The sequence below is a fragment of the Aspergillus pseudotamarii genome (assembly GCF_009193445.1).
Source record: "Aspergillus pseudotamarii strain CBS 117625 unplaced genomic scaffold BDV38scaffold_4, whole genome shotgun sequence".
Lineage (NCBI taxonomy): Eukaryota > Fungi > Ascomycota > Eurotiomycetes > Eurotiales > Aspergillaceae > Aspergillus > Aspergillus pseudotamarii.
This window is the reverse complement of record NW_022475018.1, coordinates 368,157-385,042: the sequence shown is the minus strand read 5'-3', so window position 1 is coordinate 385,042 and position 16,886 is coordinate 368,157. Positions and strand designations below refer to the sequence as shown.

The 16,886-nt window shown below is 49.7% G+C and overlaps 7 protein-coding genes across 7 annotated transcripts; 3 read left to right on the top strand and 4 right to left on the bottom strand.

The window, feature by feature from the left end:
- Positions 1–142: 142 nt before the first annotated feature.
- Positions 143–1,639, top strand: BDV38DRAFT_234944 (sideroflexin family transporter). The gene is made up of 4 exons (XM_032053294.1): positions 143–326; positions 420–553; positions 604–698; positions 757–1,639. Exons 1-4 carry the CDS (start codon positions 223–225, stop codon positions 1,435–1,437), a joined length of 1,014 nt encoding a protein of 337 aa, XP_031918571.1. The 5' UTR covers positions 143–222; the 3' UTR covers positions 1,438–1,639.
- On the bottom strand, positions 1,633–2,459 carry BDV38DRAFT_234942 (uncharacterized protein). The gene has a single exon (XM_032053293.1). It carries the CDS (start codon positions 1,853–1,855, stop codon positions 1,652–1,654), a length of 204 nt encoding a protein of 67 aa, XP_031918570.1. The 5' UTR covers positions 1,856–2,459; the 3' UTR covers positions 1,633–1,651.
- A 3-nt stretch (positions 2,460–2,462) lies between these two features.
- Positions 2,463–3,440, top strand: BDV38DRAFT_125593 (GNAT family N-acetyltransferase). Its single transcript, XM_032051199.1, has 2 exons — positions 2,463–2,659; positions 2,778–3,440. Exons 1-2 carry the CDS (start codon positions 2,556–2,558, stop codon positions 3,298–3,300), a joined length of 627 nt encoding a protein of 208 aa, XP_031918569.1. The 5' UTR covers positions 2,463–2,555; the 3' UTR covers positions 3,301–3,440.
- BDV38DRAFT_267761 (amidase) lies at positions 3,397–5,861 on the bottom strand (the record flags this gene model as incomplete). Its single annotated transcript, XM_032056648.1, has 4 exons — positions 3,397–3,554; positions 3,637–5,038; position 5,702; positions 5,821–5,861. The coding sequence occupies 4 exons, from the start codon at positions 5,859–5,861 to the stop codon at positions 3,397–3,399; spliced, it is 1,602 nt and encodes a 533-aa protein (XP_031918568.1).
- Positions 5,862–5,961: 100 nt separating this feature from the next.
- Positions 5,962–8,456, bottom strand: BDV38DRAFT_125577 (putative protein kinase (Lkh1)). Its single transcript, XM_032051198.1, has 6 exons — positions 7,496–8,456; positions 7,346–7,424; positions 6,947–7,294; positions 6,430–6,892; positions 6,288–6,379; positions 5,962–6,237 (listed from the first exon to the last, which is right to left on the bottom strand). Coding segments are annotated over exons 1-6 (1,818 nt in total). The 5' UTR covers positions 8,330–8,456; the 3' UTR covers positions 5,962–6,235.
- A 2,340-nt stretch (positions 8,457–10,796) lies between these two features.
- BDV38DRAFT_125550 (uncharacterized protein) lies at positions 10,797–13,248 on the bottom strand. Its single transcript, XM_032051197.1, has 2 exons — positions 11,949–13,248; positions 10,797–11,891 (listed from the first exon to the last, which is right to left on the bottom strand). The coding sequence occupies exons 1-2, from the start codon at positions 12,994–12,996 to the stop codon at positions 11,245–11,247; spliced, it is 1,695 nt and encodes a 564-aa protein (XP_031918566.1). The 5' UTR covers positions 12,997–13,248; the 3' UTR covers positions 10,797–11,244.
- A 306-nt stretch (positions 13,249–13,554) lies between these two features.
- Positions 13,555–16,877, top strand: ysh1 (cleavage polyadenylation factor subunit YSH1). The gene is made up of 5 exons (XM_032051196.1): positions 13,555–13,799; positions 13,861–13,958; positions 14,278–15,415; positions 15,468–16,125; positions 16,188–16,877. Exons 1-5 carry the CDS (start codon positions 13,647–13,649, stop codon positions 16,775–16,777), a joined length of 2,637 nt encoding a protein of 878 aa, XP_031918565.1. The 5' UTR covers positions 13,555–13,646; the 3' UTR covers positions 16,778–16,877.
- The last annotated feature ends 9 nt before the right edge of the window (positions 16,878–16,886 follow it).

The window sequence follows — 16,886 nt, the reverse complement described above, 5'->3', positions numbered from 1 at the left end:
GGACCCTTGCCGACCCTCTGGAATTGGCGCTCTGTCATTGGTGGACCTGGCACCTTATCGGGCTCACCGCCTCCGATAGCGCGTGTGGTTCCTGTAAATGATTTTCTTCTTCCGTGACTCTTTTTTCCACCCCCTCCTCCGTCCTGCCCCCCCAGTCGCTCACTCCAGGAACCCTTCTCGAGAGGTGCTGCCTTTGCCATCTGTGACGCTCCCTCTCCGGCCATGTCCAGCTCCATTCCTGGCAATCGGGATCTCCCTCCCTCTCAGTATGACCTGAGTACATACTGGGGCCGTGTGCGACACTCGGCTGACATCGCCGATCCGAGGTATGCTCCCTCCGACTCCTCATGACTGAGAGCCCTGCCAGCATGATATTGTCCATGCGTCTGGTTTACTGTGCCTGGACTAAGATTCATTAGGATGTTATTCATTTCCTCGTCGGGGCTGGACAGTGCGAAGCAGCTCATTTCCTCGTATAAGCAGAGCCACATTCCCGCTATGACACCCGAGTTGTGGCGTGCGAAGAAGGTCGTCGATTCCACACTGCACCCAGGTCCGTTGCCAAAGCGATATATCTTGAATAGGTCTAACTAACCCCCTTAGACACCGGCGAACCGGTTTTCCTTCCCTTCCGCATGTCCTGCTACGTTATGACCAACCTCGTGGTGACAGCCGGCATGCTTACCCCCGGGCTGCAGGTAGGAGGAACCCTTGTGTGACACACAGCCAGGTCATCGGCTAATACGAGCTTGTCAGACCACTGGTACACTTCTTTGGCAGATTGCAAACCAGTCGCTGAACGTTGCCGTCAACAACGCAAATGCGAACAAGTCCACCCCTTTGTCCTACTCCCAGATGGCCAAGTCATACCTGATGGCCGTGTCGGCATCGTGCTCGGTGGCACTGGGTCTGAACGCTCTCGTGCCCCGTCTGAAGGGTTTGTCGCCCAGCACTAAACTCATGCTCGGCCGACTGGTACCCTTCGCTGCCGTGTCCAGCGCCAGCGCCCTGAACGTGTTCCTCATGCGTGGTGAGGAGATCCGCCAGGGTATCGACGTCTACCCGGTTTTGTCGGAGGCTGAGAAGAAGAAGCGGGAGGAGACCGGCGAGCCGATCCAGAGCTTGGGTAAGAGCAAGAAGGCGGCCACCATCGCCGTGGGTGAGACTGCGGTCAGTCGTGTGCTGAACGCGACCCCGATCATGGTCTTGCCACCGTTGGTTCTGCTCCGGTTGGAGAAGACGGCGTGGCTCAAGGCTCGGCCCCGTATGGTGCTTCCTCTAAACCTGGGATTGATCTTTGCTACATCCCTGTTTGCCCTGCCGTTGGCGTTGGGAGCCTTCCCGCAGCGCCAGGCTATCAGTGCGCAGTCTTTAGAGGAGGAGTTCTGGCAGAAGGGTGGCAAGGACGGGATGGTTGAGTTCAACCGGGGGATGTAAAGCTCCCCCGATTTAGTTTGCATGGTTGACGTTTGGGACACAGCTTTGTTTAATTTCATTTCTTCCGTTTCTATTACCCTTTTGATGTTGGCGCATCATGGACAGGAAAGGTTCAGTCCGTATATACAGGCTATGGATAGATTACATAGATATCTTACTCTCTTATTGAACGGTTTATAGAGTTACAGCTACTCTGTATGCCCACTGCGCAAACTCATTCATACACCCTTCGTTTCTCCAACGCAAAGGCAGCCCTAGATGTGCCCAATACGGTAGTCCCAATCCAAACGCAACTCAAGATGTATAGCATACTTCTTCCCACTAAAGCGCTCCAGAATGAGCTGCCCCATCGTAACCAGATTACAGTACGCGAATTGTATTGGCAATCTAGACAATGAAGAGAGAGCTTACATCCCATCCGCAAACACAACCCTTAATCCTCAGACCAAATCTCCTCTACCACACATATTACTGTATTTAATCATCTTATAATTCCCACTCAGAACCTAAGAATATGCATGATGTAGAGTATATTACCAAAAAAACAAGTCACAGTTGATCACCCTCTTATGGAAGCAAATCAGGAACAGAATCCTAAGGACGTGCGTGACTTGAGTAGCCAACCCTCATGGATTCAACCCCGACCCTGCACTAAAGGACGTCGGTTTTGGTATATTCATTTTCACTCCATATTTCATTTGATACTCTACAAGGAGTTCCAAGCATAGTTTATACATACCAGTAGTTCAGACAGTTTACAAATACCAACCACAATTCGACCTAAAGGGTCAGTACATATATCTCCAATATAACAAACACATCACATCACATCCCTAATCCCAAACCCAAGAACACCAATACAAACCATACAACTATACATTGACCCCCCAAAACAGAATAATATAATCCGACAAACCCCAAGTCTCAAATAAATTAGTCCCAAATCCCAGGAGAGAGAGAGAGAGACACCCTACCCTAACTCAAACCCCCGAAAAATGACTCACGCACTCACGCACTCACCGAATAAATTCCCAGCCCCATAAAACCCACCCCAATATCTCCTTGACGCTTTGAACAGAACACCAATCCACATACTTGATATTTCTAAGCTTTTCGCAATGATATCCTTCCAAACTACCCGCCTTGATATTCGACCCCTCGTCCTCTCCGATGCAGAGGATGTCTTTGAGATGCGTCGGGATCCGGAAGTTGCGAAATGGGGGTTCGTTTCTAATTTTTTTTTTCTTTTTTGGTTGTGTTGATTTTGTTTTATGAATGTTTTATTCTGTTATCTGTTATTGATTAGTATAGTGCTTGTTCAATGCTAACTGGTAGAATAGGTCACGCGGAACACCGGATACGACTATTTCCCAGACGATAGACTGGATGCTATCATCTTGCGGTCCAGCAGTGTCTGATACCAATGATACTACAATATCACCGAAAAAACCTTATCCGAATATCATATTCGCTATTCGGGAACTACAGCCAAGTACTCTATATCCCGAACCGAAGGTAATCGGGACGATTGGCATCAAGCGGTTGGCGACGCCTTTGGGGCCGGCGGGGTCGAATCGGGTGCGGTGGGAGTTGGGGTACGGGTTTCGTGTTGGTGCTTGGGGGAAAGGGTATGCGACGGAGGCTGCGAGGGGGGTATTGGGCCATTTTGGCGAGATTAAGCGGGTTTTAGAGGGGCAGGGGCAGGGGGATGATGCTGTGGTTGTTGCGGATGGATTGTGGGCTGCTACTGCGGAGGAGAATTTAGGGAGTCAGGCTGTGTTGAGGAAGTGTGGGTTTGGGTTTGTTGGGGAGTTTGTAGATGAGCTTGGGAGGAAGAATTTGGATTTTCAGGTATTGGTTTGATAGTATGTTTCATGGTTGGTAGATGTACATATCGAGGCAAGGTCTGCGAAGGTTATATACGTGTATACTGTACCTGTCTAGAAGTTATGTATATGGTTAGTTTAGGTGCAAAATGGGCGGTTTTCTTGCCGTGAGGACGGATTCGAATTCCTGCGCGATGTCTAACAGCTCCTGGTCTTTCCAGGGTTGGCCCATTAGTTCGATGCCGATGGGGATGCCCAGTGGTGCGGAGGGCGTCTCGGGACTGAACCCTGCTGGAAGGATATGAGCACTTGACAGTCTAGTATCTATCCAGGCATCCACCACAAAGGCGCATTTGGATATGGATCAACATACCAGGGAAGCAAATAGCCGGTCTTCCTGTCAACGCCGCCAGAATCCCGTTTCTACCTGGCTGAACTGTGCACCCCACACTTGCAACAAGCTGTCTCTGATGCGGATACACTAAGGCCGTGAGTTCATACTCCTGGAAGCACCGTTCCACTGACTCCTTGAGAGATTCTATCCTCTCAAGTCGGGAGTAGTACTCGGGGCTTGTGGGAGTGAATTCACCGCCTTGGAGTGTCTGGTCGAACACGGCTGTCATGGCTTGGGAGTTGTATTGGCCACTTGCTGCGATGGCGGCCAAGGATTTTTGCGGCGTGGTTACGGTTTGTGAGTTGAGGAATGCGTCAAGTACGGTGCGGAGTTCGTAAGCCTGGGTGTCTGCTTTAGTGCGGAGGCGTAAGACGTCCCAGTCGGGCATATGAGGAATCTCAACGAGGTCAATGGATGGTGAGTTGATTCTAAGCCTAGCTAATGCGTCATAGATGGTTTTGTTGATCGTTAAACCTTCGGTCGTGGTCCCGTCGCTGAAGTAGTCTTTTACGATGCCTAGTTTTATTTTGGACGCACGTATATGGCTGAGTGATTGATATCGTAGCGGGTTCGAGGTCGCGGGATCTCCCAGATCTTCTCCTCTCATTGCCTCGAAGAGAATCCGCACGTCCCCCACCGTTCGACCCATCGGCCCGGCAACATCCTGTGTTTCTGTAACTGGAACAATGCCTCTCCGGGAGACCTGTCCCCGAGTCGGCCGGAAACCAACCACTGCGCAGGCAGACGCTGGGGACCGCAGTGAGTTCATTGTGTCGCCGCCACAGCCTACCAGTCCCATGTTAGTCGCCAGGGCGACGGCTGTGCCACCGGAGGAGCCGCCAGGGGTGCGGGTGAGGTCATAGGGGTTTAGGGTTTGACCGCCGAGTGAAGAGAGTGTAATTCCCTCCAGCGAGAACTCGTGCAGGTTGGATTTGGCCAAGATAATGGCGCCATTGTTTAGGAGGTTCTGCACGACTGTGCATGAGGTGTCGGTCGTTAGGGTGCGAAGAGCTTGAACGCCAGATGTAGTGGGAAGAAAGGCAGTCGTATAAGTGTCTTTTAGAATTACTGGGACGCCGTGCAGAGGTCGGAGAGTGAGTTGAGGGTTGTCCCTGTCGGTATTGTCAACGCAAGACGCGAGTTCCTGGTCTTTCTGGTGTGCTTCATGCAGGGCGTTAGGGTTGATGGCTAGAATCGCTTTCAGGGTGCTGTTGTACTGGTTTATCCGGGTGATATACGCTGTGATTGCTGCGACGCATGTCGTTCGTCCATGGATGAGTGCCGAGTGGTATTGAGATATCGTGAGCTCATGAAATGCGCAAGGCACGTCCGGGTTGGTCTCAATACTGCCCATGATGTGTTGAAAGAGAGGTGGGTTTGGCTGCCAATGGGAATATTCTGAGTATATAACATGAGGGGTTCGTTAAAGAGGGGTATTTGGCCGTAGTCTATGCCACTAGCGTGACTATCGTGCTTAGATCGTCTCGTAGTGTCTCCTGAGATATATCGTGATTTGCTGATCATCATCGCATCAAGTCCGATATCAGCCGCCATCGCGTCAACCTAACAAGGGAAAACGAAAAAGGCACAATTTCAACAGTCGTTAACGTATAGGGGTCGTATAGTCCTATAAGTACAAAGGCAACCATCAGAGTTCCTCTAACAGGCGAGGAAGAACATGCACAGGCATCATTCGGCTATTCTGGCCACCGACGAAGACCCGATGGCACTGATCGTAGTGACCGTCAAACGCACTACCGCGAGAACGAAGAAAAGGAACAATATACCAGACAACTATGCAAGATATAATCCTGTATCATATCACCAGAGCGCCCCAGAAGACGATGAATAAAATCCGATAAAAATGAAGCACATCGACGATGCGGAGAAGATATCAAACGAAGAAAAAAACAAGACCATATCCCACAAGCCCCAGATCCTGACCCCCAGTTGTGCGAATAGAAGTGAGAAAAAAATAAAAAGTAAAAACAAGCATGTCCTCCGTAATAAATAAATAAATAAGAACCCATACTGGCGTCGTTACACTTTTGTCCATTCCTTCCGGTCGCTGCATTCCTTCAGATGTCGATGGCTTCTTCGAAGAACCGCTAGAAAGCTGGGCCATTTCTCCCGTGGGCATCCCATTTTAGCCCCAGAGACAACCTGTCGGCAGTCTCCGCTGCATTATCGATCATCGTGGACATGGCTATCATCCCGATGATGCATATAACCAAAAGAATAAACCATCTATCGTAACTTATAAACCCGTACTCATGCAAATTACAGACTGGCTGGCCATCGAGGCACCAGTGTCTTATAGCCACTTGAGATCAACACGACGATGACTCGCCGAAAAGGTACTCATCAGAGGTACGTGTCGGTCTAGCGGCGTTGGGTGTTGCGCTGCAACTGCTCCCCAATCCGCAGAGCTTCAGTGCCATCATCCACGATGGACTCTTTAAACCAGGGGTGCTTGAGAGCATCCTTGGCTGTGATTCGGTTTTTGGGGTCATAAACGAAAATGCGTTGTAGAAGATCCAGGAATAAACGGTGGAACTTGGTGGTGGTGGGAATAAAATCCTGCTACATTTAGCAACGACCTCCGAAGTTGAACGGGTGGAACCGATTACATACTGTCAATTGTTTCATAGCCCTCACATACTTCCGCGAGGCACGAGTGGTTTCATCGTTAGGATAATCAAGCTTGTTGCGGATGAAGTACCTAACACTGATTAGCGCTTCTTCAACACCTAAGGCGGCGACGTAACATACTTGGCTGACTGGTTCTGGCTCCCACTCCGTCCACCTTGCATCACTTGTCTTACAAGACGAGTGTCAATCCGGTCGCCTATTACAGCCTCCATCATGGCAAGATGTTCCAAATTGTCATGGGTTTGGAAAAGAGCGTCCCCGGTGAAGAACTCGACAAGTATACAGCCGATACTCCAAATATCACAAGGGAAACTCCAGCCGAGGTTCAAGATGATCTCTGGCGCCCGGTAATGCCTGGTGGAAACAACGGACGAGTGATATTCGTCATCGAAGGTCGCGGATCCAAAATCAATCAGACGAATCTCGCTGTCCAACAAAACTCGTCTTTGACGTGCGCTGCGGGAGATTGCGTGTGACGATGATGGGATCGTGCGGTTGTAGGTGAAGGTTTGATAGGCATTACTGACAAGGAGGATATTTTCGGGCTTGAGGTCGGTGTGAATAAGGTTGAGATCGTGCAAGACTTATGTGATATCAGTATTGAATTACCGATGCTTGGGGTGGTAGAAGCACTTACATGCCACACTGGTGAACAACTGCCGAGCAAAGTTCTGAATTTGACTACTGGGAAAGGGGACGAAGCCGTTGCCCTTCAGAAAATCAAAAACACTTTGCCCCAGCAAGTCCGTGACAATGCAAATATGGTTGCGATAATCGAAGCAATCGCGTAAATGGATGCATTTGTTTCGATTTTGCCGGTCGTTTGAAGCCAACGTCGACAGCACTCGAAGCTCAATCCGCGACGCGTCCCGGTACTTTTGAATGGAACGAATGATCTTGACCGCAACACGGGTCTTGCGATGCTTATCATACGCTTCCACCACCTTTCCAAACGTTCCCTGGCCAAGGAGTTTGATGATCGAATCTATGAGGTGTCAGTCAAGCACGTATATACAGTCACCAGGGTGTTACTCACATCGGTCTGTTAATGGGGTATCTGGTGTTACAATATAATGACCATCATCGTCATCGAACTTTTCTCCTCGGTTTGCGTACTGCAGTATGTTAAATTCTCCGACCCTAACCATAATGCAAAAAAAAAGGAAAAAGGGTATGAGCCACTTACATCCCGAACCACGGGCACTGGAACATCCTTTGCCTTGATGATCGGCTTGGGAGGTGGAATATAGTTCAAAAACGCATCACCGGCATTCTCTAGCTCTCGCCGTTTCTGCTCGTCTCGAGCAGATTTGCGGGTGGTAACCCGTTTCCGCTTTTGTCCGATATTAGCATCCTCGTAGTAAACACCGTTGCTCGCACCAGAGCTTCCCTGGGAAAGAGAAGTGGGTGCAGTAGTATGCAGAGACGTTGTGCGATCCGTTGAAATCGAAGCAGCAGAAGAATCCTCTCCATAATGCTGAGGATTGATCGAGAACGACGGACGATCATAATATGTCACATCATACGCTGACTCGACCCCGGTGCGCCGTTTCTTTCCCGCGGGCTGGGGTAGGTTTCCGTTGGAGGCAGCCGTCACGGTGGACGTCGTCGCGAGGCTGCGAGCGGAGCCCTTGGGCTGCTCCGGCGGTGGACTATCATCGATGACAATAACTTCCTTCGGGATACCATTCTTATAGAACTCGCCCCAATCTGGCTTTTTCCTCCTTCCGGTCTGGGTTGGGGCCGCGCTAGCGCTGACTCCATTGTGGGTTGGGGGCATGGCTGCCGTGGTCGTTGCCGGCGTGAGAGCCGCCGAGACGATCTTTGGAGATTGTGTAAAGGGTAGGGTGGCAGTTGCCGGGTTGACGGCGTAGGGATAGGTGGTGGCAAGGCGAGAGGTGGCCGCGGCGGACGTGGTCGGATAGGGAGGGTTCGGTTGGTAGGGCGGGTGGTGAGGATATCCGTAGTGCTGCTGATGATGCGTAGGGTGTGTCGCAGTGGCGGTGGAGGGAGTCGACATGGTGAGGAGAGAAATCCAGCCGGTCGTCGGAGCGGCGGATGCTGGCGAAGCACGAGAGAAGAATTATGAAGGGTAGAGGAGGTCTAACCCCGTCGGATCGCAGTAGACCGTCGTAATCTACTTTTTTGGGGGGGGGTTTTGTGGTGAAAAGACAGGGGACTCGAAACACCAGGTCGGAAACCCGGAGTTTCTCGTAATGCTCCCAGTCGATTTGATAGACGGCAAATCCGATTGACCACGCAAAGAATGAAAGAGGTAAAAAAAAAGAAAACAACAAAAATTGGCAATGAAGCAAAAGTCGTCCTGGGGAAATATAGACAGAGAGGCGATGTGGACGAGAGAAGAAGAGAGCAGATGGGAGCGAGAGTCAGTTGAAAGGCGTGGGGGATGATGACTGAGAGGCGGTCGGAGCAGCGAAGCCTTCAGAAGGTAAATACTAGTAGGAGGAGGAAAATGGGGAACATTGCATGGGAATAAATTGGATGGAGGGAACGGTAGGATTCACGTTTGTCTGATTTGCTTCGCTTGGACAATGGGCTGTACCATTGACATCGGTTTCGGTACGTAAAAACCAGGCAGGGGAGAAGAGAACAGGTGATTGATTTATTACCTGGACGGAGTCGGAAGGGGAATCGAGAGAGAGAATGTGAGGCTGCTGCTGAGGCGAAACGGATCAATAGGATACAAAAGAAATAATAATAAATCAAGGAGAGAATACAAACAATACAACAAAAGGAGATCGATCAAGTAAAAGGGATTATGCACCGAATCATCATAATAATTATTGTAAGAATGGAAAAATAAACATATTGTATGGAAGGAAAAGAATAATTCTGGTGAAAAATATCAAAAGACCGATATTCAGTGCCTCGAGAAAAATCCCCCGAACTAACGACACACGGCGAAGATGTTTTGGCAAATGCCAATTGAACGAATTAATGGCCAACTCGTGGAGGTTGAGCAGGCATTGGTTTCGGTCATGACACGCACCAGCGGTTTTCCAACCGACAGCAACTCCTGGGGTGGACCGCCCGTCTCTCTTCTGGTGGTTAATCTAATTAATTAATCTATTTCTGTCGTCAAGCAGATTCAGATCGTGCAAGACGCAGGCAAGGTGATCTCTTCAACGTGTCTTAGGGTTGTTGTCTCATTCGGTTATAGTACTACTCGTACTAAAGGTACATCCTTCCATACATGATCGATCTATACAAGGACAGGCATACATAGAAAGAGTATATCTGTGAGGAGAATGAGCCAGATATGGCCCCGAATGGAAATCCCCTATGGAAACGACGCAACAGCCGACGTTTAACCATCGCACACACAGCCATGGGACTCGCAGATCGCAAGGCTCATCAAAGTGCACTGCAGCGCCCGGGGCAACCCAGTCATGAATAGCGCCGGGAGTCTAGCCTTACTCGTCCCATCCACTCCCCCATTTATAGGTAAAAAATACTAAATACCGCCGTCCCCAGAGCAGCACAAGGGCTCCTCTTTTTCCTCCCCGGATACAGAAACATTCTCGAAATAATTTAAAATGAATCAAATTCTTCCAAATGCCAATATATATCATAATTAGGGGTAACACGAAGCTTTTCTTTCCCCCCTTCTCCTATCCTAGCGAAAATGCAATGTCGATCTGAGGTTGGTTGACAAACGGTGTGGCGACGATGGGGAAAGCCCATGTGTGTCGAAGGCGTTTCCTGTCGACCGGAGCAACCACTGCTTGTACTGAAACACAGTTTTACTTGATTAATTACCTCGCAGAAGTAATTTAATTCTCCTGAAGTAGGTACATACATGCCCCATACATACTAGGAGGAAGTTTCTGACCTTTTCCTTTTTCTCTCTTTTTTTTTTTCCCCCGGCACTTACATACATTCAGTACTTACTTACATACATACATACATACAACGCTAGTCCCATCCGAGTGATGGCGCCGCTGGGGCGATTGATTGGATGGGATTGGATGGGATTGGATGGAGCCTCTCCGCTTTTTTGCGGTCAGGTTCCCTTGGCTCGCTGCGAACTGATGTCATCTTGTTCATCGACTCAACCTCAATGTCAGTCTTTTGACACTTGAATCTGGGACTGCCACCATGTCAAGGTTTAATCGAAGAAAAGTTCCTCGGGGATCCCTCGGTATTTGCTCTTGTGATGTGAATTGATGTGTCTCCCGTGGCAGTGAATGATAATGTGGGTGCTAATGTGATGACGATACGATCTACGCATGAGATCTTCTGCTTGCGTGTCTGGTGCGTAGAGGTTCCCGCAATAAGTTCCAACGTTTGGCCCTGACCCCAGTACAGTCGAGACTGAATACATACTCTGGAAATCTGGAACGTGACCCGAGTAGGTATACTTTCTGTCCACCGTACGCAGTTCAATCTCTACCTTGCAAATATTATCCTCTACAAGCACCGGGTCGGTCGGGTTGAGAAAAAAAAAAAAAAAACCATCAGACAAAGTTTACATTCATCAGGTTATCTGATTTTATAATTTGTTTTCCCCCTTACCGTCACAAAAGGGTATAACAAGCAAGGTGAATGTATCCTGCAGCGACCTCTGCAAAAAAAGATCCCACCCCAATTAAATCGAGTACTCGTGATAATAATAATAGTAGTAGTAGTAGTAAGTAGTAGAGGGCCAAAGAAAAGAAACGGCACACATATGCAGTGACTCCATTCCGGGCTCGAGGAAGAATGCACGCGGAGAAAAATACAAGAACAAGCGTGGGACACCCGAGGCGGACGTGTTGAGCAAAATAAGAATATACCGACCGCAACGCCAGAGACCACGGTCCTGCGCAGTAACTGTGCGGACCTCGAAAGACAAGAAAGATCAAATGCTAAGTCGAGAATGCAGCGAAACTAGCATCAACGGTTCATTTCATATAGGACATGAAGAAGGCCCATTCAGTCTATTCGGTCTTCCTTCAAATCCTTCGAATACGCTTTCTGCACGTGTCGGGAGCCTCTGCCATCCAATTCGAGCATGAATAAGATGTCTCGGACCTGAACCCCCGAGCCCTTGTCTTTGTCCTCCCGCCACATTCCCAGTCGCTTCGCGGGCACGATGGCTTGTTCACGGCCAGGCTTCTCGGAACTCGTCCCGCTTGGGGTTGCGGTACTGACACGTGACGGTGTAGAAAAACCACTGCTGGTGGCTGCTGGCCCCCGATTTAACCACGAGTAGGACTTCTTGGTTCCAAACATACGACCAGAGAGCATGCTATTGGTGGCGAGTCGTGCGGTTTCCACAGACTGCTGGTGTTGCTGGGCCTCGCTTGCCTTCGCATCCATGAGCTTCTTAGCCTCTTTCTTAGATATTCCCTTCTTATCGATGCTCGGCGCTTTGTCGGGGATCGGTGTAGAGGCACCGGAGCCAGGTATATCTACGGATTCGGCCCTCACGGGGCCGCCTTCGCCTAGGATCGCGTTGGTACTGCGCTTGGCGCGTTTGGCAGCTCGGCTTTCTTCGCTAGAATTGTCCCTTTCCATAAGCGCACGATATTTCTCAGCTAGTGATTTGGCTGCAGGTTGCTCGGTCGCTGAATGAGGTCCTATGTTTTGCTGTTAGCCAACGTCAGAAAAGTTCATCTACCAAGAGTTCAACACACGTTTGAGTGGCGTTTTGTCAACTGCCCCCGTCCCGTTGGGGGCACCAGCCGAGACAGCCATGTCCTTGAATTCAACAGGTACAACTCCATGTGAGTGGGCACGTCGGCTTCGTGCGAGCGTAGAAGAGTAGTCGATGACGCCCCGCAATCGCTCTTCGCAAGAGATTGACATCAAGTTCAGTATGTCCACCAACGGTGCCCCTTCTTGATTTAAGATGGTCTGCCCAGTACGTACAACAGATGATCCGTCGGGCCCAGTAACTTCGATCGGTTGCGGACGGCCTGGTACCGGATGAAACAAGCCTTCGGCTGGTATACGAACCCCAAGCTCAAAGCCACGTCGTTGCAATTTTTGCTCCAAAACTTTCGTCAATAAGAATGGTTCTTGCAGGTGGTACTGAGCACGTCTGGCGGCTTCGGTATCCTCTCGTGTTGGTTCATTGGGGTCTTTAAACGGAGCGGGGGCTGCTGGTGGTGGCTCAGAATAGAATGATTCCTGAGTTGCTGGCGGTTTGTATGGTGAAGGTTCTGTGAAGCTAGGTTGTGTTGATACTGTTGAAGCTTGTGATGTAAAGGATGTATTCAGCGGAGGTTGTGGCTGCTGTTGCGTGAGAGGTTGTTGGGGTCTTGGTGGCTGCTGTGCCTGGGTCCCCGGAGCTGAGTAACTACTGGTAAGAAACGCCTCCTCCTCCCTAACATCGATACCGGATGAAGCCAGGACATCTGTAAGCTCTGCGGCATCTGTCGCTTTCTCTACTGGTCGAGAAGGTGGTCCCATGGTGCCTGCAGGTGGGGGAGCGGGTGTTTGTGGTGTTTGTTGACCTGTACCGTTCAGATTCGCTCCATTTACAGGCATCGGTTGGTTTTGGGGGAGTTGTAGCGTTCCAAAGCTCGGTGAGGCATAAGGTGATTGTGGGAGAGGTGAGAGGTGTTGTCGTTTGACCGGTGGAGGGACGCCACCATTCACCGGGGAAGCTGCCCCCGGAGAGGGGGAGGACCCCGGAGGGGAGAAAGACTGGGAGAACTGCTGCGGTTGTGTTTGCGCCATGGTGGCTTGTGTTTCTCGGTTTTTAGGTGATAAACTCGTACAGGATATCGCTTGTAGTTTCGGTCACGTCTATCGAGATGCAAAGACCACGCCCGCGCGAAAGTCGAAACTGAGCGGATTGCTCGAACCGCCACCACCACCAACTGTAACCATCTCAGGAAATAGCGTCCAACATAGAGTCGCCAAACAAATCCAACAAATGTACCCTCACAGAAGAATAGATGCGTGCGTGGTGAATAGACCGGGTCTAACCGTGTTGTTCGCAGATGGAAAGGGAGCTTTTCCTTGACAAGATTTGCGGATCCCGCTGGGGTCACGTGTCAATTAGGTAAGTCGGGCGGCGGAAGCGCGTTTCTTTTTGTTCTAACTGTTACGCCTATGCTCTTTGAGATCAACACGGATTGGCAGAGTTGCGCCAGGCATCAGTCGGGGAATTCTCATTCACCGCTGCCATTCAGATCATAGGCCTTTGCTCTATTATATTACATGTCTGCCATGGCTGATCTAGTCCCAACATATTAATTGTTACATGAGAGGGATAGCTCCTTAGTCCGTCGTTGCGCTAACATTGCGCTTTATCCTCGGAAGGGCCACTGTGACGCCAAAGATAGATGAATTGTTTTAACAGAACTTACTAAACACAGTGCATCATGGCGACAAAACGAAAGGCATCGGCTTTGAATGCCTCGGTCGACGATGAGCCTGTCGACCCGTCAGACGAGCTGGGGTTCTACTGTCTAGGTGGAGGAAATGAGGTTGGCCGATCATGTCATATTATTCAATATAAGGGGAAAACAGTGATGGTGTGTAGCTACTTGGGCATCTTTTATGGGTAGTTAAGGCTGACTGATCCCTTTCTGACAGCTTGACGCCGGTATGCATCCTGCGAAAGAGGGATTCTCTGCTCTTCCGTTCTTCGACGAATTCGACTTGAGCACAGTGGACATCCTTTTGATTAGCCAGTATGTAATATACTCCTCTCCTTTGTATTTGCAAAGTCCATCGTGGTCCATAGCCATTCCCGCTTGCCATAAGGCTCCTTCGGTCCTCGGGAGCTTGATTCTGGATAAATCTGTCATCAGTGGAAGTCTGGTTCTCTTCGATGCAGAGCTTATTTCTTCCCATGTATACGAGAAACACAATACAATTTATACTAGCTATTTATCCTGTGCTCCGAATGTATCTCTGTATCTGTGCATCGCTTTGGCGTTCTTGGCTCGGCGTCCATAGTCCCTTCTGGATACCCTAGGTCAAGCAGGTGGCTGATAGATTCCTACTTAGTTTTCACGTTGATCACTCTTCCGCTCTCCCTTATGTCCTCAGCAAAACGAACTTCAAGGGCCGCGTGTTTATGACACATGCGACCAAGGCTATCTACAAGTGGCTCATTCAGGACAATGTACGGGTCAGCAACACCGCGTCTTCGTCGGATCAACGTACCACTCTTTATACCGAACATGACCATCTCTCTACACTTCCTCTGATTGAAACTATCGATTTCAATACAACACACACAATCAACAGCATCCGTATCACTCCTTTCCCTGCCGGCCATGTCCTTGGTGCCGCTATGTTCTTGATTTCCATAGCTGGCTTGAATATTCTCTTTACGGGCGACTACTCTCGTGAAGAAGACCGGCACTTGATTCCGGCCGAAGTCCCAAAAGGAATAAAGATTGATGTACTTATTACAGAGTCGACCTTTGGAATCTCATCCAACCCACCTCGTTTGGAACGTGAAGCTGCACTTATGAAGTCAATCACCGGGGTCTTGAATCGCGGTGGTAGGGTCCTAATGCCTGTTTTTGCTCTCGGCCGTGCCCAAGAGTTGCTACTTATTCTTGATGAGTACTGGGAGAAACATCCTGAACTGCAGAAAGTGCCTATTTACTACATTGGAAATACAGCCCGAAGATGCATGGTTGTATATCAGACATATATCGGCGCAATGAATGATAATATCAAGCGTCTCTTTCGACAGCGTATGGCGGAGGCGGAAGCGAGTGGCGATAAGAGTGTCAGCGCTGGGCCCTGGGACTTTAGGTTCGTTAGGAGCTTGCGAAGCCTGGAGCGTTTCGATGATGTAGGGGGGTGTGTGATGCTAGCTTCCCCGGGTATGCTACAGACGGGTACAAGCAGGGAACTCCTTGAGCGTTGGGCCCCAAATGAGCGCAACGGTGTTGTCATGACCGGTTACAGCGTTGAAGGTACAATGGCTAAGCAGCTCCTTAATGAACCCGAGCAAATTCCAGCCGTTATGTCAAGAGCAGCGACTGGGCTGGCGAGAAGAGGCGGCAATGATGAAGAACAAAAGGTTATGATTCCAAGGAGATGCACTGTGGATGAAATCAGTTTCGCAGCTCATGTTGATGGCGTTGAAAATCGCAATTTCATTGAAGAAGTTTCTGCTCCTGTTGTGGTATGTTCCTTGTTCATTATTCCCTTGAATTGGATCCCTGACCGTATCCCAGATCCTTGTTCACGGCGAAAAGCATCAGATGATGCGACTGAAATCCAAGCTTCTTAGTCTTAACGCGGAGAAAATTGTAAAGGTCAAAGTATATACACCAGCAAACTGTGAAGAAGTCCGCATCCCTTTCAAGAAGGACAAAATCGCGAAAGTCGTCGGGAAGCTGGCCCAAATTGCGCCTCCTTCGGAGCAAGACGACGGCCACCTCATGGCCGGTGTTCTTGTTCAAAACGGATTCAACTTATCTTTGATGGCACCCGACGATCTGCGCGAATATGCCGGTCTAACTACGACAACTATCACTTGCAAGCAACATATAACCCTCAGCTCGGCGAGTATGGACCTGATCAAATGGGCACTCGAGGGCACTTTCGGTGCTATCGAGGAGATTGGTCCGAAGACCGACGTCAAGGAAGAGAATGTGGAGGGCGAGAAGGGCTCTAAAGAAGTATCCAAACTGAAAGAGGAAGCTGCCGATGAAGAAATTCCTATCGAAAACGAACAGGCCTATCTTGTCATGGGCTGTGTAGTCATTCGCTATTTCCCTCGTACTCGCGAGGTCGAGCTCGAGTGGGAAGGAAATATGATGAATGATGGGGTTGCCGATGCTGTCATGGCAGTTCTGCTCACTGTTGAAAGCAGCCCTGCGTCTGTGAAGCGTATGTCACACATTCTACATCATATGGGCCACTGCTTTCAGTTACTGACACCATCTTTACAGAATCCGCCAAGCAAAAACACCATCATCACCATCATCACGACACACTTGAACTTCCTAACCCACATTCACAGCTAGGCCCTGAAGAACGTTTTGCACGCCTTCTCATGATGCTTGAGGCACAGTTCGGGTCGGACATATCACCCATTGAGCGTCCGCGACTACCCACTACTCAACTTACCAACGGGGCAGCGAAGAACGAAGCGTCGGCGCAAATGAGTGCTACGGAGCAGACTCCTAAAGAAGAAGAGGAAGAAGATGATGACAACGACGACGACGATGACGACGAAAGATTGGCTGAACTGGAAGCCGCTGAACTTGCGCGACTTCACGCTTTGGGAATCCCAGTCCCTGGAATTGAGATCCGAGTCGACAAGCACGTTGCGCGGGTATGGCTTGAGGATCTTGAAGTTGAATGTGCCAATGCGGTGATGAGAGACAGGGTTCGAGTGGTTATCGAACGTGCGGTGGAAACAGTTGCTAGCATGTGGGCTGAGGGCCCTCCACCTGCTACTGTAACAAATGGTGACACCAAGGAGAAGCTGAAAGAAGTACTTGCTTCCAATGGTGGTGAAATTGATTCAATTGCCTAATGTGACCATTGTATGTTGTGTATTATAGATTTCTTGGATGTTTCACAACTCAATAAAGTGAATACCCGGCTAAGGCTTTAGGTTGGTTTGACTGAGGAGGTGCCGTACA